This window comes from Podarcis pityusensis, assembly GCF_964106645.2.
Source record: "Podarcis pityusensis genome assembly, chromosome: 12".
Lineage (NCBI taxonomy): Eukaryota > Metazoa > Chordata > Lepidosauria > Squamata > Lacertidae > Podarcis > Podarcis pityusensis.
Window position 1 is genome coordinate 10,408,233 of NC_138037.1, and position 25,924 is coordinate 10,434,156.

General features: G+C 46.0%; 1 protein-coding gene across 2 annotated transcripts in view; it reads right to left on the reverse strand.

Annotated features, from left to right (window-relative positions):
- Positions 1–25,924, reverse strand: part of ACVR2B (activin A receptor type 2B) — a 136,160-nt gene that overhangs the window by 94,803 nt on the left and 15,433 nt on the right. Inside the window, exon 1 of one of the 2 annotated variants that reach the window (XM_080974167.1) lies at positions 25,289–25,738. The exons of the other annotated variant lie outside the window; for it this stretch is intronic. Coding sequence (XP_080830293.1) covers positions 25,289–25,343 — 55 coding nt within the window. The 5' untranslated portion in view covers positions 25,344–25,738. Of the gene's footprint in view, positions 1–25,288; positions 25,739–25,924 lie in introns of those variants that run through there. 2 annotated transcript variants of the gene reach the window in all.

Consider the following 25,924-nt stretch of genomic DNA (forward strand, 5'->3'; position numbering starts at 1 on the left):
TGGTGTTTCAAGTACCTGCCTAAAAAAGTAATGTGTGAATGCAATAAATGTGTGCCTGCAAACACATACCAGAACAATTACCAGACTTTTAGAAGATGTCTGGAGGCAGCCCTGTTTAGGGAAGCTTTTAATGTTTGATGCATTACTGTATTTTAATATTTTGTTGGAAGCCGCCCAGAGTGGCTGGGGAAGCCCAGCGAGATGGGTGGGGTATAAATAAATTATTATTATTATTATTATTATTATTATTCCTTGCTTGTACAGCTGCACTCCTTAGGGAGTTCCAACTGAGCTGCAGCAGCTCCCTGATGCATTTGGTCTGCATAATGTGTGAACAGGCTCACCACATTCAGTGTTAGAAACTCAGATATAAAAGCTAATCACCAAATGGCACCTTAAACCTGGGTTACGTTCACCAAAACAGAATATCTAGGTGCCATTCCTCCACCACCACCCCGGTGGGATTGTTATTGTTATTATTAATTTCATTTCACTTTACACGTTAAAGAAAAAAAATCTCAAAGCCGTTTACTCACACAATAAAACATCAAATAAAAGAATCCAGAAGAAAACAAACTTGGGCTTCAATGAAAATATTCCAGATCCTTTGTTAAGTGACAGTTTGCATTCCCCGTATTTATTTACCTACTTACTTTATATAGCTGCCCCATAGCAGAAGAACTCTAGGAAGCCAGGGTGGTGTAGTGGTTAAGGGTGTCAGACTAGGACCTGGGAGATGAGGGTTCAAATCTCCACTCAGTCATGAAGCTCACTGGATGACCTAGGTAGGGTCAGTCACAGCCTCATTAACGTACCTCATAGGAGTGTTGCAGAGGTTAACTGAGGAGTGGGGTGAACCATGTACTTCTTGGAGAAAAACATGGGATATAAATGCAATAAAAAAACACACCTCTACTGCTTACCTGCTTCAGAAAGCTGGAGGGGCCAGCCAGATGGAGACGTCAGTTGCCTGCCTAGCATCTAGAAATCTCCACGTGGCTGCAATCGGATCCTCGCCAAGTCGCAAAACGGCGAGTTTCTAACACTACTTATAGCCCATGCTTGGAAGTTATCCATAAAAGCAAAGGAGGTAACAGTACAGTGGTACCTTGGGTTACATACGCTTCAGGATACAGACGCTTCAGGTTACAGACTCCGCTAACCCAGAAATAATACCTCGGGTTAAGAACTTTGCTTCAGGATGAGAACTAGAAATCGCACGGCAGCAGCGGAAGGCCCCATTAGCTTCAGTGGGTGGGGCCTGAAGTGGTGCTTCAGGTTAAGAACAGTTTCAGGGTAAGAACGGACCTCCGGAACGAATTAAGTACGTATCCAGAGGTACCACTGTATATGCTGCTAAATGCTCATTTCTCTCATTTAAAGGAATACCATTGCGAGGAGCTTCCTAAGAGGACAGGGAGAAAAAATATAAGCTTCTTCAGAGGTTCTGCCCCCAATTTTGTGTTCTGTTTCCCAGGGGTATGTGAGAAGAGAAGGCGGGAAGGAGGTGGTTGAAAAACAAGTCATATAGCTTCCTTCAATGTGTGGTATTTTGTGCAGCCAGAATTGGGTAAAGGATGCAAAACAGCTGCAGCCAGAAGAGAATTGATCTATCTCCCCCCCCCCCATTTTTTTTTTGGTTGTTTGTTTCCCTAGTTTCCCTGGTCCACAGATCTTGCCAGCCGACGAACAAGCACGGCACTGATTTGTTGCATTAATCTCGCCACAAGATTTTTAAAGGTCTGCGTAAAAGCTTTTTTCTACCCCCCCCCCCCGGAGGGGGTCCAGAACCTTTATTTTAATCGGAGGCTTTAAACCTTGCGCGCTGCAAAGTAACAAAGCACCACAATGCGTTCCTCAACACTTGCTTGAACCGCTAAAAATCGCTGCATGCAGTTTGAGGTTGGAGCAGCTGGGTGTCTGGTTACAAAGTTCGGCTGGGGGGGCGGGCGGTGGCAGAGGGGTGGGGAGAGAAACGCCCAACACCAAATGCCAAACCTCGATACATGCATTATGCCGAGTGCCTGGTCCGACACAGACCCGTCGTGCCCCCACAGACAACAGACCGCTATTGAAAAATAAGTAACAAACTCGGCCATTTGCGGACGCGATGCTAAAAAGTTTGGCTCCCTCTCAGATCTGGAGGTGCACGGGAAGCAAAGTGCAAAACTGAGCCCGGCCAGCACGGAAGCATATGCAAGCTGTGAGAGCTATGCATAACTCTTTTGAGATAAGACCAACCAAAGAGTCCTGCGGAAGTCTACAGAAGTCAGGCTGAATCCCTCCCCAAAATCCCTTTTGCCTGACTGACGCTTCCTTCAACCTTGACAGTGCTGCTTGTTTCCCTGGATGGAAGGGTGTACAGTGGACGCTCGGGTTGCGAACGTGATCCGTGCGGGATCCAACCCACAGCATTCGCAACCCGTGTCTGCGCACGCACAGGTTGCGATTTGGCTCTTCTGCGCATGCGCAAAGCATGATCTAGCACTTCTGCGCATGCACGACCACCAAAACCCAGAAGTAACCCATTCCTGTACTTTCGGGTTTCGGCGGTCCGCAACCTGAAAAAACGCAACCTGAAGCACCTGTAACCCGAGGTATGACTGTATTTGTGAAGAAGCTTCCGACTTTCGTTACGGCTGGGACATACTCTACCCACCACTAGCATGCAGCCCTTGGAAAGTTTATTGGGGGGGGGGATATGGCCCTCACCCCTCCCCTCTGCTACAGAGCTCACTCCCATGGGACTGCACTGCAAATCACTGTTTTTCTTCAGCTACTAGGTCAGCAGTTGTTTAATGTACACCATTCCCTGAGGACAGAATGTCCCTGAGGACTTTTGGGATTCCCAAGCTGCTCTCCCCCCCCCCCCAAACTCTCTGATACTGAAGGTGGCTTTCCTGGCAGAGAAAAGCAGTAGGGGGAGAGTTTGCAGATAAAAAGAATAATAGAATTCTAATGTTTGAAGGGATCCTGAGAGTCTTCCTTGCAATGCAAGTAATCTCAACTAAAGCGTTCGCGACAGGTGGCCATCTAACCTCTGTTTAAAAAACCCAGTGGAAGGAGCTTCATTAACTACGAACCCTGAAATCCTCTCCAAACCGGTGCCAAAGCTTTTGCACTTGTTTTGCACTAACCCCAAACTGAGTAACTGAATCAAACCAGGATTCATTCATAGTTGACTCTCACAAACCCAGCATTCTCTGATTCACTCCAAACTGGCGTCAAACCAGCTGTGCTGAGCTGTGATATCTTACACACAGGTAATCGTATGACACCTGCAGTATAAAACCCTCAGATGGTAGAATGTGCTTTGCAAGTACAACGGCAAATATTTGTGCAGGTACGTTCCCTTCAGATCTTTGTACTTTACCACTCGCAGGACATTTGTAGCAGGCAGATGACTAGGTTCATGATCACCAAACATCAAAGTGCCATCTGCATATTGGGGATGAAGAGCAATTGCTGACATCTTGTCATTTGCCATTTTTTAAACAGTGCTCTCTTGCTGCTCCAGACAACTTTCTTTTCAGGTTGCTGGAGGTGCTTCTTCAGCGCTTCTGAGCATGCGTGACTGCCAAAATCCAGAAGTAACCCATTTCAGTACTTCCGGGTTTCGGTGGTCCGCAACCCGAAAAAATGCAACCTGAAGCGACTGTAACCTGAGGTATGACTGTATTGTTGTGCCAGTCCCTTTCCTCCCCTATATATTATCTTACATGGAAATTTCAATGAGACCACAAATGAAGATTTAGGGTATGAGTCCATAGTTTCGGCACATTATAGGTGCAAATGAATTTCTCTGTCCTGCTTTTATATGTGGCATCCACTTTACAAAATCTGATACAGTAGGGACTTCCTTTCTCTCTAGAGTTTCATCCTACCATGCATGGCAGACCACAGAGGCTGAGAGAGTAGCAGTCATGAGGGGCCGAGTCACCATGCTTTACTCAACGGACTCCCGTATCAAGAGGTGGTTGCTGGAGAGAGTGCTGTTGCACTCACACGGCTTTTCGGTTCCTGAAATTTGTTCTGATTGTGCAGATAAAGTATACAGTAGTACCTTGGTTTACGAACAGCCCTGTTTACAAACTATTCGGTTTACGAACTCCACAAAACCAGAAAGTGTTCCGGTTTGCAAACCTTACCTCGGTCTACGAACGGAAGCCGAACGGTGGAAGGGCACCGGCAGTGGGAGGCCTCATTAGGGGAACCGCCTCAGTTTAAGAACGGATTCGGTTTAAGAACGGACCTCAGGAAAGGATTAAGTTCGTAAACCGAGGTACCACTGTAATGGGTAGAATTCTACAGAATGTGTTGCTAGTGTGCAAAAACAGTTAATATCCAAGGATCCCCGGGCATGCACCTCCAGATAGTGGAGACGGGCAGCTTCACTTGGTGGAGTTCACTTGCACAAGTGGCCAATAGCCAGGTGCAAAATGAGCTTGGCGCCTGGCGAATTTTGAACGCTGACCCGCCTGGCTGTGATGTCCCTCCGCTCGCTGGGACTGGGATGATACAGGCTAGGAGTGTTTGTGCTCTGGGTTGGCAGCAGCGGGGGCCATGCGCACCCCTGCAGCTGCTTCCACCAAGCTGGTGAATCCCCCCAGCACAACAGCAGCGCCCCCCAACTCACACCCTGCTGCTGGTCCTGCGAGTGAACTTCCTATAGGCGTTTGGTTGGCCGCAGCTGGAAAGAGGAAGCTGGGCCAAGCAGGTCCTTTGATCTCTTCCAATGTTCTTATGATTTACTACCAGCTCATATGCTTAGCTACTGAACTAAAACATACACAGAGAAAGACACCAGGCATGTGGGGGTTTTTTACTTAACATGCTCCTGTCTTGGCCGCCTGTTTTAGCAGTGTATTGATGCAGCGTGTTTTATCGTTGTAATAATTCCATAGTATTGGTTGGTTTTTCATTATCTGATCTTTAACGCCAGGTATCTCCGCCCTGGGACTATTTGGTGAAGGGCTGATGATAAACATGACGAAATAAATAAAGAAATATATACCGTATCTGTTTGCTTTTTCGTTTCACACACTACTCTTCCTTCGGAGAGTGGCTTACATGAGGGTCTCAGAACAGATTTCATACCCCACAAATATCCCAGGACGTCCCGTTTTCTCTCGCGAGAGAATACCAGCCATTTTGGACGCTACGATCTCATGCACATTGGGGGGGGGGGAGTTGATCCTGCTGATGGGAGTTGTAGTTAAGCAACCTCTGGAGGGCCAGAGGTTTCCCCACACCTGATTTCTGACAATCTTTGGAGGCCCTGTTCAACATGCTGAAACCAAGGGAGGTGCTACTGCTTGGGGGGCCACAGGACAGGGCCTTTTCAGTGGAGGCACCCCGATTGTAGAAGCTGCTCTCGAGGAAGACAAGGGAGGCCTCCTCCTCTTTTGTTCATTAAATGGCTAGCTAAGAAGGGTTAGTCCTGCCTGGTTTTGAACAGGTCCTACTTTTATCTCAGTATTATTTTGCTTTTATCTGTTCTCTGCTGGTTCTGAGCACCCTTCACGATTGCATTTTTGTAAACTACCACACTGGCTCCTTTATTGGGGAGGAAAAGAGATGCGTAGAAACGCTTTGTAAATTAATAAAATTTCACTGCAGAACTTAGCTTTTCTTGGCTAAATTTTAGTGCGGACTCCTCCCCACCCCCTATTGGGACGCGGGTGGCGCTGTGGGTTAAACCACAGAGCCTAGGACTTGCCGATCAGAAGGTCGGTGGTTCGAATCCCTGCGACGGGGTGAGCTCCCATTGTTTGGTCCCTGCTTCTGCCAACCTAGCAGTTCGAAAGCATGTCAAAGTGCAAGTACATAAATAGGTAACGCTCTGGCTGGAAGGTAAACAGCGTTTCCGTGCGCTGCTCTGGTTCACCAGAAGAGGCTTAGTCGTGCTGGCCACATGACCCGGAAGCTGTACGCCGACTCCCTCGGCCAACAAAGCGAGATGAGCGCCACAACCACAGAGTCGGCCATGACTGGACCTAATGGTCAGGGGTCCCTCTACCTTTACCTCCCCACCCCTCCCCCTACAAGCGCAAAGCACCCACTCCTCATCTCTATTTTCCTCAAGCGCAGCTTAGCAGATACTGCAAGAAATCTATGCTATTCTCCTCAAACCCTCAGCCCACCCCCAGCCAGGTCCCCTCAGCCCTCCAAGACACAGCAGCCGTATTCCTTCAGAAAACCAGGAGAATTTTCCATGCCAAGTAATGAAAAAAGGCTATGGTTATAGACTTTAAGAGCTACAGGCAAAGCAGACGGAATTAAGCAGCCGTCTCTGGGTGCAACCGATGAGTCAGCGGCAGGGTGGGAGATGGCACACAGGAGAATCACAGAATCATAGAAATGTAGAGTTGAAAGGGACCCCGGGGGTCATCTAGCCCAACCCCCGCAGTGCAGCAATCTCAACTAGATCATACATGGCAGCTGGCCATCCAATGCCTGCTTAAAAACCTCCGAGGAAGACTTCCACTGTCGAATGGCTCTTACTATCAGAAGGTTCTCCCTGGTGTTTAATCCATGGGTAGGCAAACTAAGGCCCGGGAGCAGGATCCGGCCCAATCGCCTTCTCAATCTGGCCCACGGACAGTCTGGGAATCAGCGTGTTATTTTGCATGAGTAGAATGTGTGCTTTTATTTAAAATGCATCTCTGGGTTATTTGTGGGGTATAGGAATTCATTATTATTTTTCAAAATATAGTCCGGCCCCCCACAAGGTCTGAGGGACAGTGGACCGGCCCCCTTCTGGAAAAGTTTGCTGACCCCTGGTTTAATGGGTATCACAACTATACCACAACTTTTGTGTGTGCTCCCCTGTGTGTCTGGCTTGAGTTGTAGTACAAGGCCCACAGAGCTCAGGAGAATTAAATTCTCCATGTACACCTAGGGAGTTCCTGTTATGACTGACTTCTTATACCCCTGTATGGGTCTAGTACTTGAGCTTACATGATCTTGCCCTGCTTTTCCTCGCACTGTATTTTTCATTTTGTTTTTTGCTGGCATTACGGGTAATATTCGAAACACTGCATAGCGGCAACGCTTGAGCAAAAGAAAGGGGGGGGAAGGGGTTAATCTTCTGGGAGAGAAGTGCAGTAAGTCGAACCAAAACATGGAAGTGTGCCTGTCGGATTGTGAGGGAATGTACATCCTGAAGCTGGGTGTCTTAAACGTTCTTTGCCAAACCACAAGGAAACGGGCTGGCTTGGTATCGTTATGATGAATTTCTTACTGGTTTAATGCAAAACAAGTGTTTTGTGGGAGAGATTCGTTCTCATATATAGATACGCAAGTCTGTGCTGAACAGTAGCAGCACCCTCACCAAAACGATCATGTTCACGAATCTCTCCAACTCAGTCCTGGATCCTGAGGGATCCTTCACCCCCACAGCTATGCCAGGGGGAGACCGTTTGAGAATTCCCTTATCTGCAACAAGTTGCAGTTAAGAGCTGGCCTAAATAAATGCCTTTCGGCTAGCTGAACTGCCTTGCACACTCCTCCTGCCCTCTCCCTTTGTTGGCATGGACGGGCTCCTGGCTTGTAGGCTGTTCTGGGCCACTGCCTGGAATACAGTAGACAGCAGGGTGCCTTGGAAATAAATACTAGGTCAATTAAATTTTTTTTGAAAAAATGGAATGTTGGAAAGATGCGTCTGCGGAATGTCATCAACTGCATAATGCACAAAGGGAGCAGAGAAGACTGCTTTTTAACGCAATGCTGTGTGTTAACAACAATCCTGACTAGAGAACTGATGTCCTAACCCTCCCCCATTCTGATTCTTTTACTCTCTTCTCTGTAGTAAGGTATCTCACTACTACACACATACCACCCTCAAAAACTCAGTTCCTGGGAACCAAAATGTGCCTCAGGAAAAAAAGCTTTTTAAGACTTTCCTCTACAAAATCTCTCTTGCACCCTCCTTCAAATCACTCTTCGCTGCCGTAAGCCCCCCCCCCCCCCAATTTGCAACACGAAGCTAATAGTACTGACCCTACCTTACAGGGCTGTTGCAAGCATTACAGCAAAATAATGTATGTCAAGTGGCTGGGGTGCTATATAAATACTATTAGGCACCTTATACTTTGGACAGGCTTCTTTTGCTTGGAATGGTACCCTTTTTAGCTTCACAACAACTCTGTGAAGGAGCAGACTGAGAGAGAGAAAGAATAAGATATTAGATATTATTATAGCCAAATCCAAAACTTTTATTCAGCTGCTTCCCCCTGGTGAGTGTTGTTGTTGTGTTCATTTTTACGCCGCTTTATATTTTAAAGAACAAATCTCAAAGCGGCTTACATAACACACCAAATAAAACAATCCAGAACAAAACAAATCCAACCGTCAAGGAAAATATTTCAGATCCTTCTCTACGTGGCATTTTGCTTCCCCCAGTCATCAGCCTGTCATCCAGAGATTTCCACATGGTTGCAATTGGGCCCGTGCCAGTCGCAAAATTCACCTGTCGCCTGGCTAATTTCCAACACTGATGATAGGTGGCATTAAATTCAGAAATATAACAATGGGTCTAATGGGAACTTCGCATTTCGGTAAAGGTAAAGGGACACCTGACCATCAGGTCCAGTCGTGACCGACTCCGGGGTTGCGGCGCTCATCTCGTTTTATTGGCCAAGGGAGCCGGCGTACAGCTTCCGGGTCATGTGGCCAGCAGGACTAAGCCGCTTCTGGCAAACCAGAGCAGCGCAAGGAAACGCCGTTTACCTTCCCGCCGCAGTGGTACCTATTTATCTACTTGCACTTTGACGTGCTTTTGAACTGCTAGGTTGGCAGGAGCAGGGACCGAGCAACGGGAGCTCACCCCATCGCGGGGATTCGAACCGCCGACCTTCTGATTGGCAAGACCTAGGCTCTGTGGTTTTGCTTTATTCTAATGCATTCTAGCCATGTAAAAGTTACAAGCAACATTCCAGCCATACGAAAAGTCTACACACTCTTCTCCATTCAGGTAATCAGTGCGTATTATCACAGTTCAGGAGAACATTTCAGACAGGCAAAAGCAGCCCTTGAGGAACTGGTATTGTTATAATGAGGCTATTATTGGATTGTAACTGAAAACTAATAAAAAATATATTATTTTTTAAAAAGCAGCGCTTGAGGAGGACTTGCAGCAAGACAATTTAACAGGTGTAGCCTGGGGAGGAGGCGTGGCCTGGAGAGAGGCTCAAGGGCCAGGGAGAAAGGCCTGGGGGCCGCATTCTCCCCCCCCCCCGGCCTGAAGTTGAAAGAAGGTGTAAAGAAGGCCGGAGATACTTTTATTTTAAAAATGAAAACAAAACAACCCGCAGCTCTGATAACCAGATTGTAAGCCAGCCTTTTATGAAACCGAAGTCTTATCTTTCCTGTGGAACAAACAGTAAAAGAGCAAACAAAACAAGAGGAGATAAAAGGAGCAACAGAGGTAGAAGATGGCCATACAGAAGGAATTGTTTTGTGGGAATTAAATGCATTAGTTGGACTGGAAAGGGACAGGTCACGATCTTTCCTGCCGTCTTTAACCCAGGAGAGCCCCATTGGTTTCAGTTTATCTCCTGCAGAGTTGTGTTGCTGCAACCGAAACGAAGAAATCGTAAAGCCGCCACCAACTTTTCTGATAAAGAGCTGAGGATGCGCAGACCCGACCGACAACACACCCCCCCACCCCCCCGATCCGCCTGAAAACGAGAATATTCAAAACAGCCCAGAGGCAGACTTTTAATATCTGTATTAAATGCATGCAATTAAACGGCAATGTTTGGTAGCCAACATCTCTGCAGGCAGACACTGCAGCTGCTCAGCTTCGTCAAGTTCTGCCTGTTAAGAGTGGAAGGCAAGGCGTGGGTGATGCATTCCACAGCGGCGCAGGACGCGCAATCCCCACAATTCGATGGCATGGCCAAAAGCATGCTTGAGAGAGCTGGGCGTAAACCAGAAGCCTTGGTTCCCGTCCCAAAAACTCTCGGCTCCAAACCAGAGTAGAGAAATACCTCCACGTTCACAAAGTTCCAACCTCGAAAGTTTCACAAACTGCAACAGGCAGCCAATCTGCTGCACTCCTAATAGGGCTCCCATCAGCAGCCCAAACCATATATCTGAGTTTCTAACACTGCCTCATCTGACTTCTTCCCCCATCCCCGATTTTTGTACAGGAAGGTAAAAGCACCTCCTTGGTTTTTAAAAAGACTTTCCTAGCCCAGACAATGCTGGTTTCTCTTTTTAAATTATTTATATTTTAAATTTAATAGGGTTGAAGGCTGTAATCCTATTCATGTTCACCAAGAAATAAGTCCCATTCAATCCAGCAAGGCTGACGTGTGAATAGTTACATATAGACTTGCACAGCAAACCTGCAGAAATTATTATCGTTGTTGTCGTTTTTCCTTCTTCTCTTAGCATTTGTAGGAATTTTTAAAGTGGTCGATGTGATTTGATTGCTTATTTAAAAATTGCATTTATAATGATATCTGCAGAAGTCCTGGCATATAAAATATAACTGTGCAATACTGCATAAAGCGCCTCTGAAAATTAAGAGCAATAAATAAAATCTTTAAAAATAAATATTTTTAAAAAAGTAAAAGAATTGCACAAGGTTTTACGTAGCTCTGATTTTACATTATTCTATGTACCTCTAAGCACTTACTTATTGTTGGGAGGCAAATGCAAAGGGGATAGGAGAACAAGTTTTCTTCACCAGACTATTTTTTCTGTGCAGAAAGGAGGAAGATTTATCCATTTCCTCCCCACAAACTTGTTGAGGTGATGCATAACAAAATATAATACTTACAGAAATCCCATTCAGAGCAACCTGGCTTTAAAAACCACAAAGTTCAAAAGTTAAGCTGCTATAAATCCCTAAAGAAATCAAATAGCCGCAGCACTAATTTCACCCCAAAGTCCTAACTGATAGGATTCCAAAGTCGGGCGATTGAATTCTGCTGGCAAGTCCTTTTAGTAAGGAATCTCCAAGATGAAGGAGCTTATATTCAATATTGTATAGATGCTGTGCAAGAATCAATCTTCTGAACGGAGTACAATTAACTTCCACCACTTAAATAAAGTATGCCATTAAGGCATGTATCTGTTATAACGCAGCGTGCTGTGAGTTTGCTACACTGACAACAAGTGCTTTTAAAACAACCTGTTCTTAATGCATATTCATATACAGTGGTACCTTGGTTTACAACCATAATCCGTTCCGGAGGTCCGGTTGTAACCCAAAACAGGTTATAAACCAAGGCGCGTTTTCGCCAATGTGACCTCCCAAAAAAAATGGGTTGTAATCTGAAAAAAGGGACACGCACTTCCGGGGTTGACATGGTTGTAATCCAAAACGGCTGTACAGTGGTACCTCTGGTTGTACTTGATTCATTCCAGAGTTCCATTCTTAACCTGAAACTGTTCTTAACCTGAAGCACCACTTTAGCTAATGGGGCCTCCGGCTGCTGTCACGCCGCCGCCGCGCGATTTCTGTTCTCATCCTGAAGCAAAGCTCTTAACCTGAGGTACTATTTCTGGGTTAGCGGAGTCTGTAACCCGAAGCGTATGTAACCTGAAGCGTATGTAACCTGAAGCGTATGTAACCCGAGGTACCACTGTAATCCAAAACAGTTGCAAACCAAGGTACCACGGTACATGGAGAATGGGCCAATGAAATTGCTCGTTGTGGCTACCCACTCCTTGCCTGGCCCTCCCTGAGGTGAGAGGAGTTTATGTAGGCTTCCAGTAGAGTGCCCAGGCAAAACACCTGCCTGAGCCATGCAAGACTCAATTTAAGAGCCCTACACCCTCAACAATTCGTTGTTAACCTCCAAAGACCTCTTTGTCGCAGGAACACCTCGAAAAGCCTGCGATTCCTGGCGAAGCAAATCAGAGGAATGACCGACAGCAACCTTATTTTTCAAGTAAGGAATTATTTTCTCTCCAAGACACAAAGGTCATTTCGTGTACGTGAGAACCGTTCGGCTGCAAAATAAAATCGTATGACCTTTGTCCTTCGGAGGCTGCTCCTTACTTGATCTGCAGCGCCGTTGTCTTCTAACGTAAAGCAATGCATGCAGTTAGTAATCAAACTTAAAGGGAGGGAGAAACAAAGGAGGAAGAATGCCAGTTAGGGGCTCACACAGAAGCTGCCCAATTAATTCCGAGCTTCTAAAAACTACATCCAGCAGGGAGGCCGAATTGCATCGCACAAGACCGTTCCCGCCCTTCCTAATGCGGCTCGCTTGGCAATTAAAGCGCAGCTCCTGGACAGGAGATTCACAAAAGTATCCTTGTGGGCCACAGAAGGAAACATAGGTGTTATCAGAATGCAGTTGTGCTGGGAGATGTTTGCCCAGCTGGAAATAAGAACGCATGCGTTTGTCCGAGCAGCCACATTTGAATTTCATTTCAGAATACAGATGTATCTTGTCATTGAGCATGTGACGCTTCTGGCACCGATTGGCTGAGCTGGCGTGATGGCACAGAATGTTGTCCGACAAACATTCCAACTGCTCAGGGAGGAAAGAAGCTGGAATGCTTGCAGACCTTTTTCTCTGGGGGAAGGGGAGGTTGTCGGGTGAAGTTTTTTTCCAATCCCAACCATGCAAGACTTGAAACATGAGAGTACCTTTGTACGGCCTGCCTGAGGGCGGGAAAGAGGTCCCGGGAAAGCAGGAAAGCAAAGGGTCAGGGAGCCCAAATAAAAGGAGTCCGAAGGAAAAGTGCAGAATAGGCAGGAGACTGGAAAACAGGGTCGTGAAAAACGGGTAGGTGGAGGAGGAGTGGCAGAAAGAAAGAGCAGAAGAAACAGAGGTAAGAGGAGGCTGTGTGCTAGATACAGGGAGAGAGCGCTTGACATACAAGAAGCTGGCGACTGTATTTTTTTGCAAGTCACAGCAACACAGTGGTAGACCCCAACTAATGGGCTAACTCAAAATAAAGCAGCTTCCTATGTTGTTCTTGGGACACGGGTGGCGCTGTGGGTTAAACCACAGAGCCTAGGACTTGCCGATCAGAAGGTCGGCAGTTCGAATCCCCGCGACGGGGTGAGCTCCCATTGCTCGGTCCCTGCTCCTGCCAACCTAGCAGTTCAAAAGCACATCAAAGTGCAAGTAGATAAATAGGTACCGCTCCGGCAGGAAGGTAAACGGCGTTTCTGTGCGCTGCTCTGGTTCGCCAAAAGTGGCTTAGTCATGCTGGCCACATGACCCGGAAGCTGTACACTGGCTCCCTCGGCCAATAAAGCGAGATGAGCGCCGCAACCCCAGAGTCGGTCACGACTGGACCTAATGGTCAGGGGTCCCTTTACCTTTACCTTATGTTGTTCTTAGCAGTAGCCAATGATATGGACTGGGAACAGAGGAATGCACAGAGTAAAGTAATAAAAAACGCATACTAAGTTGTACTATGTGTGATGGGAAGGAGGGCAAGAATTCTATTGTGGGGCTGCCGTTCAGGGTGGCAGCCTTGAGAGCCTTGCAATATGGAGTTTTGCCTTCATTTACAGATAGGAAAGAGATTTCAGGGACTCCTACGCCATGGCCTCTGAGAAGCACTGCACATTATCACTCTGCAAAGAGCACTTCAAGCCTTTCTACGGAACAAGAGTTGCTTTTCCAACGATATATTTTGCATTTTCCTTTGTTGGAACGCTGGGTTTTGCGTATGGCTGTAAAACTGCTACATCTGGACAAATGCGTGGCTCCTTCATAACCTAATAAAAGGTCAGTCCTGCACATACCTATACACTATCACAGGTCCCATTGGTTTCTTCAGAACAAGCATGCATAGGATCCAGTGCTTTCTTCTTCTTTTTTCAGGATGCAATTCACTATCACAAATAATAAGACATACCAGCTGCAATATGACAGCAGACAGCTCAAAGAAGCAAAGCCACAGCCAGGTGGGGGTGGGGGTGGGGAACCAATTACTGTATGCCAGCAGGCCTTCCAAAGCTGCATTAAAAACCCACAACTTATCATTTTAGCACGAAGGCTTTCTAATATCAGAAACCTATAAAATAATTCTCATAGCATCAGCTTCAGCCAAGTCCAATATTTTTCCAACTCTAAAAGCGGCCCCCTGAGAGAAATTTAGGTGGACATGGAATATGTGTTTTAAGAGGTTAGTGTTTTAATTTTTAGGATTTCCAGATACAGTGGTACCTCGGGTTAAGTACTTAATTTGTTCCGGAGGTCCGTACTTAACCTGAAACTGTTCTTAACCTGAATCACCACTTTAGCTAATGGGGCCTCCCGCTGCTGCCGTGCCGCCGGAGCCCGATTTCTGTTCTTATCCTGAAGCAAAGTTCTTAACCTGAAGCACTATTTCTGGGTTAGCGTAACCTGAAGCGTATGTAACCTGAAGCATATGTAACCCGAGGTACCACTGTACTGCAAAAATTATGTTTGGTCTAACAAGCAAGTTGGAGAAAGAAAGAAAGAAAGAAAGAAAGAAAGAAAGAAAGAAAGAAAGAAAGAAAGAAGAGTTTGGATTTGATATTCCGCCTTTCACTCCCTTTAAGGAGTCTCAAAGCGACTAACATTATCCTTTCCCTTCTTCCCCCACAACAAACACACTGTGAGGTGAGTGGGGCTGAGAGACTTCAGAGAAGTGTGACTGGCCCAAGGTCACCCAGCAGCTGCAGGTGGAGGAGCAGGGAGTCGAACCCGGTTCTCCAGATTACGCGACTATCGCTCCTAACCACTACAGCACACTGGCTCTCGAAAGAAAGAAAGAAAGAAAGAAAGAAAGAAAGAAAGGAAGGAAGGAAGGAAGGAAGGAGAGAAGCTCATGCTGAGCTGGTTACAGCACAAGTTGATTAATAATTGGGGGAGGGGACCTATTGTCAGGATATCTGCATTAGAATTTTTTTCCACCAGTGCTATACATGTTGAAGCTAATATCTATCTAGCTATGGAGAGCTGCCTGGTTAGTGGGGAGAGGAAGGAGAACAGACATCCCAAAAGTCTCCTGGAGGAAAAGATGGGACATTGCTAAGAAGCAAAACTTTCAACACAGTTCGAGAGGTCTGGAGGGTGGCAACACAAGAATGGGCCTCTTCTGCGGCAGCTCCCCATTTGTGGAATGCTCTCCCCAGAGACACTCACCTGGCGCCTCCATTATAAATCTTTAGGTACCAGGCGAAAACGTTCCTTTTCAACCAGGCGTTGGACTGATTAACATTCTATGCCTTTTAAATGTATTTGTGGGGGAGGGGTTACTGCTTTGTTTTGTTCTATTCTTGTTTTTATTATGTTTTTGGTGCTTTTATTTTATTTATGTTGTGAGCAGCCCCAAGATCTTTGGATGAAGGGCAGTATGCACATTAAATAATATTTTTTTTTATAAACCTGGTGCCTGCTGTCCTCTTCCTTCACCACCATACACCACTCCAGCCCTTTTGCTACCCTGAAAACCCTGCAGGGTTGCTGCTTCAAGGATATTTCACTCCCTTTACAGGGTCCACGATGTACCTTGTTCTCCTATTTTGTGGAGGGGGGGGGGTGGAAGGCACTGTGCAAACCTGACCAGACTAGTTTGCCTTCTTCACCCCATAAGCAAAGAACCACTTGTGCTTTCTAGCACTTGACACAGCTGATCTAGGGTTGCAAAACTTCCACATTTAATGAGGTTTCATTGTGGCAGTGAAAGAGAGAATTTTAACAAGTGAAATTTCTCCTGTCTTTATGACACAGTTGCACAAGGCCACGCTCTCCACTCTTCACCCTTTCCTTTTTTTAAAGACAACTCCAAACCCAGTTGAAACCCAGCACTTTTATCCAGAGGGTGGGTTGTGGATTTCTCATTTATTTTTTTTGGTGAAGGGGGGGGGGGGGTTTCCGGACCTACAGAGATCCACAAAAGCCTTTGGCCTGTTGTGTTTAAAAACAGTGTCCAACCTATGAAAACCTTGTGTTAGAAAGGAACTGAATTGTTTCTCTGGCTTAGTTGCGGAGCTGAAGCTCAAAATATCAAAGGTCATCTCTGTTAGCAAACTCCAATCTTTGCCTGTGACATTGAAATCTGTATCTAGAACATATCTATGGGTGCCTTGGCCGCAAAGCCGTTCAGAGCACCTACGGTTTCGACATCCCTAAGGCTTTTCTTTCCAAATTAAGTGAATAAGTGAACAGCCCAAACCGTTCGCTGCTCTGCCTTAAAAAGGCCCATTTGCTTTTAGGGATTCTGTAGGGTGTATGGGGTGGGACGTGGGTGGCGCTGGGGGTTAAACCACAGAGCCTAGGACTTCCCAATCAGAAGGTCGGCGGTTTGCATCCCTGTGACAGGGTGAGCTCCCGTTGCTCGGTCCCTGCTCCTGCCAACCCAGCAGTTCGAAAGCACGTCAAAGTGCAAGTAGATAAATAGGTACCGCTCCGGCAGGAAGGTAAACGGTGTTTCCGTGCGCTGCTCTGGTTTGCCAGAAGCGGCTTAGTCATGCTGGCCACATGACCCGGAAGCTGTACGCCGGCTCCCTCGGCCAGTAAAGCGAGATGAGTGCCACAACCCCAGAGTCGGTCACGACTGGACCTAATGGTCAGCAGTCCCTTTACCTTTTAGGGTGTATGGGAGGTTAGGAAAAATGACCACACTGTCAAAGTATGGCCTAGTTTAATGCTTCAGCCCGGTTTGGGGGAAAAGCAATCAAGGGGTGACATCTTATTACGCAACTGCCTAGAAGCTGGTCATGTCAATCGGCTCACAGCTCAGTGCAACCAGTTCTTGTTTCCAGCGGGCACCAGCATGGTGAATAATTACGAGAACCACTGCAGCAATCTTCTGTTTGCACAGGTCAGAGGTAGTCAACCTGGTGCTCCTCAGACATTGCTAGAAGACTACAGCTCTCCCCATCAACCTTGGCCACTGGCCATGAAAGCTGGGACTAGCAGGAGGGAGTCCGACAACACCTGGAAGGCCCGATGTGAATCTAGAATGAGTGAACCAGGCCTCAACAATTGAAGCAGGAAAGGTGGGCCATGACATGTCTTTCCATCCGTAGAGGGCATCTGGAGCTCCCATAGCAAACCACTAGGTTGACAGAGCTATGGCGGTTGCACGCATGCATTTATGCTGACGAAGGAAGGGGAGACAGTAGCACATTTTGTGTGGCCTGCTTTAAGCACAGTCTGGTGGTATCTGCAAGGAGATTTGCAGGAGGGCAGCAGAGGTTGGCAACAAGGAGAACCCCTACACTTCCTGGGATTACAGGAAAATAACGGGCTGATGAGTGGGAGATGCAAGTATAGCTGCACTCCTTCCCTCCGTGTTATTATGGACTGCATTTGTTACCCTCCCTACACCATGAGGTCCCCGGAGCGGGTTGCAACATTGTAAAAATACAGTATTAAAATTAGTGAAAGCAATTTTCTGCCTTGAATTTTTGGGGAGTGGACCAAGGACTTGGAGCTGCAGTTGGTGGGTCCTTCACTTAGGGCTCCACAGCATACCTAACATTGCACCGCAGTCCAAGCATGTGGGGCGTGCGCACACACACACTCATTGCAATCAGAAGCCAGCAGTTTTTCAAAGCCAGCAGAGAGCAACAGCTCAATGTACAGACACCTGTGGAAGTGGAGTGAAATGAGGGAGGAGAGAGACAGCGCAGCTGAACAAAGCCATTATATCCCAATTTCACATCCCTGCAACACGAGCAGCTAGCAGGTTGCAGGAATTTAAACACACATCAGCCAAATTTTACACCTCTCGGATGATTACTTGAGAGCTGTTTGTCTCTGTGCAAGAGGGAAGAAGAAACGAGAGTGACATTTCATCAGAGCAAAGAAATCCCCCCGCCCCCGTTAACTGAGAACCTTCTCCACAGAAATACAGAGAAGGCTGCAATTACTGCTGACAGTGTTTCTAAAGCTTGCAGGAATTTGGGGGCTGAAATAAATGGTTTCTTTCTCCTTCAGAAACATTCCGGTATCTAGGTTTAAAGTCTGAGCAAAGAACATATTTGAGATAAGGCGTTTTGAAACTGTGTGTATGCGTGTGTGTGTGTGCTCGCGCGCGCATCTGCACTTTTCATTGCCACCAATCAGAGACTGGGAAAGAGAGGACAGTTATAGACGGAGCTCAGCCAGGAGAGAATTTGGATACACGGTGAAGGAGCAATGCATTTTAGTCCAAGAATTCGCAATCGCACACCAGGATCTTGTTATGTGAAGCGCTGGTAACGAAAAGGTTGGGATCCGTGCTTGTGATGGTAAGTTTGAAAAAGAGAGTTAAGAGCACAAAATGTCTTCTAAGAGTTAGGTGCATCAAGAGTTATGTTCCCACATCCTTGACCGTACCCACTCACTTTGTAGAGCAGGCTTCCCCAACCCTGGGTCTCTGCAGGTGTTTTCGACCACAACTCCCATCAGCTCTGACCACTGCCCACACAGGCTGGCTAGAAATTGTACAGTGGTACCTCGGGTTACATACGCTTCAGGTTACAGACGCTTCAGGTTACAGACTCCGCTAACCCAGAAATACTACCTTGGGTTAAGAACTTTGCTTCAGGATGAGAACAGAAATCGTGCTCCGGTGGCGCGGCAGCAGCAGGAGGCCCCATTAGCTAAAGTGCTACCTCAGGTTAAGAACAGTTTCAGGTTAAGTACGGACCTCCGGAACGAATTAAGTACTTAACCTGAGGTACCACTGTATTCTGAAACATTCTGAGGGCACATTAAGGAAAGTTTGTTTCTGAGGCAAGAACAGAAATGTTGGTGTTTCCCACAATACTGATACTCTGAAATTTATCTTGGGGACAACCACACGGGGGAAATCTGCTTGCAAGAAAGAGAGAGAAAAAGTCAGTATTTTCCACAGTTCTGACAGTTGCTGAACTTGCTTGTTTCAAAGTTTTTGAAGAAAGCTTAGAAAAACCGCCTCTTTCCTTCGGAAGCATCCAAATGCCACCTTCAGGACACTGCAGTGTGTAAATGATGTGAATTTACAAATTTGCTAATCAATGAATTAGCTAAAAGCCAGAGAGTTAACCAAGTTATTAAAAGGCCATTTTAACAGGTTGGACAGACCAATTAAATTAATCTCCCTGCATGTTTACCTACAGCTACTGAATTGGGGAAGGGATGAAGGGCTTACAGCACAATCCTACTCAGAATTAAGTTTGTTTAGAACTGCAGTCTTAATGACAAAGTAATAGAAGACGCTGCTGCCTGGGTCAATGTGTCTGGCTGTTAACCAGAAGGTTGGTGGTTTGAGTAGGGCCCCTTTCCCTTTCTACAATTCTATGACCCATTACCAGAAAAGGTTCGGCTTACAGAAGTGCAAAACAGAGCCTTTTCGGTGACTGCACCCCAGTTGCAGAATTCTCTCCCAAAGGGATGTGAAACAAGCCTCAACCCTGATGGGTCTTTGGGATGGCAGTGAAAACATTCTTATTGCATGTGGCTTTTTAATGTTTTTTAAACATACGAATGTAGGGTTTATTTTTTGTTCCTTTTCATTCAAATTCTAATTTTTTGTTAATTCATGTTCTTTTGCTTGGTTTTATTACAAGACTTAGTTTATACATATACACACACACACACACACACACATATATATATATATATATACATACATACATATATATATATAGTCTGAAAAACCCCAATAATACTGATTTGATCCTATGGAAAAGGTTCTAAAAAATATTAAAATCTAGCTTGCTAACACTTCTGAATTTAAGAGGCTTAGGCTAGAATCCTATGCATACTTATCTCCTGCTAAGATCTAGTGAATTAAATGAAACCACCTTTCAAATAAATGCCTTTTAGAATGAGGCTGCTGGAAGCCTGAAATGTCTAGATAGGAAATGAACTGAGAACAATCTTCAACAGGAGTTGCTATGAAATAATGCTTTTGTTTAATTATTAAGACTTGGGTAGGCAAACAGTAGATCCCAGTGGGCAGAGAACAGCTGCTAGCTCTAACAGAAAGCCATTCACGTTCCAATCTTGGAACTCTGAAATTCTACCAACAATAGCTGTAAAATGACTCTAGCGCAACTCGGGAGTTTTCAACTAGCTTTCATATTTAGAAGAGCTATTTTTAGCTAACTTTGGTTTGTCAAACGTTAGCTTTGAAGAGTTTTACACTTCAGTAACGTCACCTGCAAATAAACAAGAGAGGGTATCTCGCTTTCTTTTTAAAGGGAAAAAAAGTTTGCATAAAAACACTCCCAACCATCTCTCTGTCTCCTCCGTTTTTATTCTTTCACCACCAATTCATTCAGGTTTGCTCACTCTTTGCTGGCACATCCTTGTCAATCGGAAAAGGCAGATGAGCACATGAACATTGCAATCCTATGCACACTTAAGTGGCCGTGAGCAACATTAAACACAGTAGTGCTTACTGTGGAACAAGCATAAAACTGTACAGGCAGTTTGCCCTTTATCAGACGTACCTTTTTCTTTTACCAGTATAGAGAAACACATGCATTACCAATCCATGATTTGCACTGAACCCAGGTATTTTGCTCCCCAGTAATTAAAGCGCCTTTTATTTGACTCAGCAAGCATTCACTTTAGTTACACTTCCATCCTTCCACATTTCTACAGTCTCGTGACAAAGAGCTGCATACATTTCTAAAACGTAAAACAAACGCCTTGCAAAGGTTAATTCTAAGCCTCCGAAATAGCGCCCTGCTTGCAAGAAATCCACACGGGCTTCAGGGAGCCAAAGGAGGAGCGCCCCGGAACACGTGCAGAGTTTTGACATCTCATTCTCTGACCCGATGAGACTCTCTGAGCCAGGAAGGTGCCCATCTGAGAACACAAGCAGATTAATTAAAGGCCACTTCATACATTACATAGCAACAATCCTGATATACCACCCACGCTGGCTCATCGAGGCGCCACAAACTATCACGAGTCTCTCGATGAGCGGACCTGTGTAATAAATGCATTTCTAAACGCCTGCCTCCTGCATTCGTACTCGCCAGGTTTAATTAAGCGTACGCTGAAGATATACAGCTACTTTATATGGAACGAGACCAACAGACCACAGTCCTGCCAGTTCCAAGTGGCCAATTTCCACAACAAAATTCTGCTGAAAAATTCGCCCTCTCTGATGCTCTCTCCAGGGACCTTATGCAAGTTTGTTCCTTCTCATCTCCAGAGCAGGAAAGTGGCCTTGGGGGGTGGTCTTTTGTTTTGCCTAACAACCTATTCATACACAAGGCTCTCTCATGGGCCATAGCTCAACGGTGCAGTACAGGTTCCAATCATGAGCCCGTTTAAACATTCCTAGGCAGTGTTAGAAACTCAGACATATAAGCTAATCGCCAAATGTCACTTTAAACTGAGGTTACAGCCACCACAATGGAACAGGAACTCACCCAGTCGCGCAAACCACCGACCTTCCGATCGGCAAGCCCAAGAGGCTCAGTGGTTTAGACCACAGCGCCACCCGCTCCCTAGCACTTCGAAAGCACACCAGCACAAGTAGATGAATAGGTACCGCTGAGGCGGGAAGGTAAACAGCGTTTCTGTGCGCTCTGGTTTCTATCACGGTATTCCGTTGCACCAGAAGCGGTTTAGTCCTGCCAGCCACATGACCTGGAAAGCTTTCTGTGGACAGCACCGGCTCCCTCAGCTTGAAAGCAATAAGAGCACTGCACCCCATTGTCGCCTTGAACTAGACTTTACCGTCCAGGGGTCCTTTACCTTTTACCTTTATTATTAATAATAATTTCATTTCTATACCACTTTATATTTCAAAGAAAAAACCTTGAAGCGGTTTACCACACATTAAAACATCAAATAAAACAAACTCAAGGTTCAAGGAAAATATTTCAGATCCTTCTCTAACTGACATTTCTCTTTCCCCATATTTATTTACATACGTGATTTATAGAGCTGCCCCATAGCAGACGAACTCTAGGAAGACAGTGTGGTGTAGTGGTTAAGAGTGTCGGACAAGGACCTGGGAGATCAGGGTTCAAATCCGCACTCAGTCATGAAGCTCACTGGGTGACCTAGGTAGGCCCAGTCGCAGCCTCATAACCTACCTCGCAGGGTAGTTGTAGAGGTTAAATGAGGAGCGGGGTGAACCATGTACTCCTTGGGAGGAAAATGTGGAATTATGCAATGAATAAGCTCTTCTGCTGAAGAGCTGACCGGATTGTGCTAGGCCGACCGAAAGCTGCCTTACATTGAGTCAAACCAATGGTACATTTAGCTCAAAAACCACAGTGACTGGAAGCGTCTCTCTTGAATTTCAGCTGGGTCAAACCTGGGACCTTCTGCATGTAAAGCACAGTTTCTCCGCCGCTGAGTTACAGTCCTTCCCCAAAGGCCATACGTTCATAAGTATATACCCACCATACCTGGATCCGAAACCACCTTGGGAACCTTTGCGTTCCGTTAGAGAAGGAAAGGTGAACTTCAATAAATGGAATTGCCGTCTTAAAATCGCAAATGGAACTCCTACACCCAACCAAACTGTATTTCTGCATGATTGCTGTTTTCAACCAAAATGGGAAATGTCAAAAAGTGGGGAGAGCGGGGAGGGAAGGGTACAATTAGTATATTATAGCAGATTATTGTTATTACCAAGCAACCGCAAGATGTTTTTGGAAAGTTTCAAGAACTGCTGGGTGCTGCCAAACAGATGTGTGAGCAATCAAAAATACTGGCATATTGACTTGAGAACATGTGTCGTCTCGGCTGCAAGAATTCATGGTTTGGGAAGAGGAGGCATTCCAGTCCCTGCCCTTCATTCCTCCCCCCACCCCACCCAAAAAAGCCATTATTTTTTTTTACATAGACTGGTGTGTACGAGAGACATAGCAAATCCATTTCAGGCTCAGATTTTACTAAAGCAGAATGCTGTCCAGTGTCTGCAATTAACTGCAACTTGAGACACCTTTGCTTTCTGACCCCCTCCGAAAGAAACCTGAACAACTGAATTTCTCCGTCCGCCCCATTGGGTTTTTTGAAAACAACAACACCGGAGCTCTGCATTTTCTGCAAAGAGATCTTTAAAGACACATTGATTTAATGGAGGTTAGGAGCAGGCATGGTTTTGATCTTAGGTTACCCCAGAAGAAGGGGACACAGCAGGTAATGCAGCCATGGGCTAGGAAATTAATTTGGAATTCTCGAGAAACCACAGAAGTGTTTCGGATGCCTGGGCAACTAGGTGTCTGTTTTTCTGGTTCTGCACAAGACCAGCAGTGGCTGCTGCCTATCTGGATTTGTAGGCTGGAAGCCAGAGACCCACTGTAAGCAGAATCAGTGACAGGTGGAGCCAGAACAGGTGAGAGGCAAAACCAAGTAATTCAGGGGCAACCCTGATAATAAGGAGAAGTTGGCAGGCAGTGCCATCCCTGCCACGACTGGTTGTAAGGAAGCTGGCAGGCAGGTGGGGGTTGGCTGAGGTTGGTGGAGCAGTGCTCCCCCCCCCCCATTTGCCCAAATGCACCAGCCTCTACGGCCCAAGGCTTTAGGAACTCATACTTCTGGGTTTGCTCATACTTCTGGGTTTGCATAAGTACATTTCTGAGCACAATTCAAAGTGTTGGTGCTGATCTTTAAAGCCCTAAACGGCCTCGGCCCAGTATACCTGAAGGAGCATCTCCACCCCATCATTCAGCCCAGACACTGAGGTCCAGCACCGAGGGCCTTCTGACGGTTCCCTCACTGCGAGAAGCCAAGTTACAGGGAACCAGGCAGAGGGCCTTCTTGGTGGTGGCGCCCACCCTGTGGAACGCCCTCCTATCAGATGTCAAAGAAAGAAACAGCAATCTGATGTTTAGAAGACATCTGAAGGCAGCCCTGTTTAGGGAAGTTTGTAATGACTGATGTTTTAATGTATTTTTAATCTCTTGTTGGAAGCTGCCCAGAGTGGCTGGGGAAACCCAGTCAGATGGGCAGGGTATAAGTAATAAATTATTATTATTATTATTATTATTATTATTATTATTATTATTACTATATAAGGAAAGAGGGAAACAGGAGAAGAGACAGAAGCTGTGAGGCAAAGTTTGCCCTGGACATTGTTGTTGTTGTTGTTTTATACACCCCCCTGGTGCTTCAAACACATTTCAATTGTTCTTGTACATTTTTTGGGAGCTGGTCATTTGATAGTTGGGACAACAGGGTGCAAATATTCAAAGTAAATAAATAATGCCCTATGATCCATATGCCAGAACAACTGGATCCCTTCTGCTGACGGGGGGGGGGGGGGGACAAAGTAAAACACAATGGGATCACCAATGGTGTGCATTTGGTTGAGGGGAGAGAAGTTTCATAATCTGCAGGACACAAACTGCCTACCGTGTTGGCGGCTGGGGGGAGGGGAGCATCCTCTCAAATCTGAATATTCCATCCATCCATTGCATTTATGTCCCCACCTTCCTTCCAAGGAGCTCAGGGTGGGGTGTTCATGTTTCTCCTCCTCCTTAATTCATATTCACACCAACCCTGTGAGGTAGGCTAGCCTGACAGCAAGGTCACCCAGTGAGTTTCACGTCTAAGTGTGGGATTTAAACCCTGGTCTCTCCTGGTCACTCTTGACGGCTGCACCACATGCATCAAAGGAAACTACTGTATCCTTATCACCCTTTAATCCTACTTGAGCTGGGTGAAACATGACTACTGTTCTGTTTACAGCGGGGGCGAACAAACCTCACGCTTGCAGGTTCTACTTAGTATTTTGCTAATGGAAAAAAACCCCAAAATCCGCCAGTCAGACCCAAGTGAAAAAAATAGTGGTTTAGAAATAAAAGAGTACCTCTGAGCACATGCTGCTAAGTCCGGGAATTTGTTTCCAGTTAAGAGCAGAGCCCTGAGTCCTTACACTCTAAATCTGCTCCCGGTTTCCACCCAAGCTTTGTTTCAGCAGCCAAATTCTAGGAAAGAGAAAGTCTCCTTTTTGTTGTTGCTGATATTGTTAAGCAATTAAGGGCCAGAATACTGGTGTATCTACAGCAAATCATCTGGAGAGGTACCAGCAGATCCCAATCGATCTACCACCCATTCTGAGCAAAGTCGTAATCCTGAAACGAATGTCAAAACTGCTGAGTTTTGGAAATGCAGCCACATAGATGAGCTTTTACTGTGAATTTACTACATTTGCGAGCTGGAAAATCCATAATTCACACCTCACAAGCACCCAACGTGTGTGGTTTTTTTAAAAAATAGTGATTCATATCTTTCCTGCTTTTTAATTTTCCCTTTGCTACTTTGGGGGGGGGGGGTTGCATCACGTGATGGACTCTGATAAAGAAACAAACAGGTGTTTGCTGAGCAGAGCCATTAGCCTTCAGCATAAGCCCCACCATTTGCAATATTAAAATAACAATGCTGACCTTTAAAGCAGAAATGCTGTGGGAGAAAGTTACCTGAAAGGCCGCCCACGCTCATAACAACCTTGGAAGGTTCTGAAAATGGCCTTGGGAGGCCTCATGACAAGGATCGCTGGATTGGTGAGTGCCAGCAACGGGGCCTTCTCATTGGCCGTCCCGCACCGTTGAAGTCCCTCCCCCAGGAAGTGGCTATGGCCCTATCCTTGACAATTTGTTTTGTTCTTTCGCTTGGCATTTGGCTGGTGGTTTCACGCTGCCTTTTCGTGTTTTAACTGCCGGCTGAATTAACTTCCAGTTTACTGCATTTGTTTTAATGCCTTGTTATTTGATACAGCGCCCTGTTTTGTTCGTAATAAAGCCCAGCATTTTCTCCCTGCCTCCGCAAAGTGAATTAACGTTTCCGTATAAATTATCTACCATAAACCTAAGTTCTCTTTCCTGGGTAATGGCAGCCCCTGCTACAAAGTTGGCCAGGAAGAGTAAGCATATAGGATAATAGAATCGCAGAGGTAGAAGAGAGTCATATAGTTCAACCCTCTGCGACGGAGGAATATTTTGCCCAACATGGGACCCGAACCCACAACCCTGAGATCAATTCTATAAATTATGTCCCTGGTACGATATTCCTTTTAGGGCTGA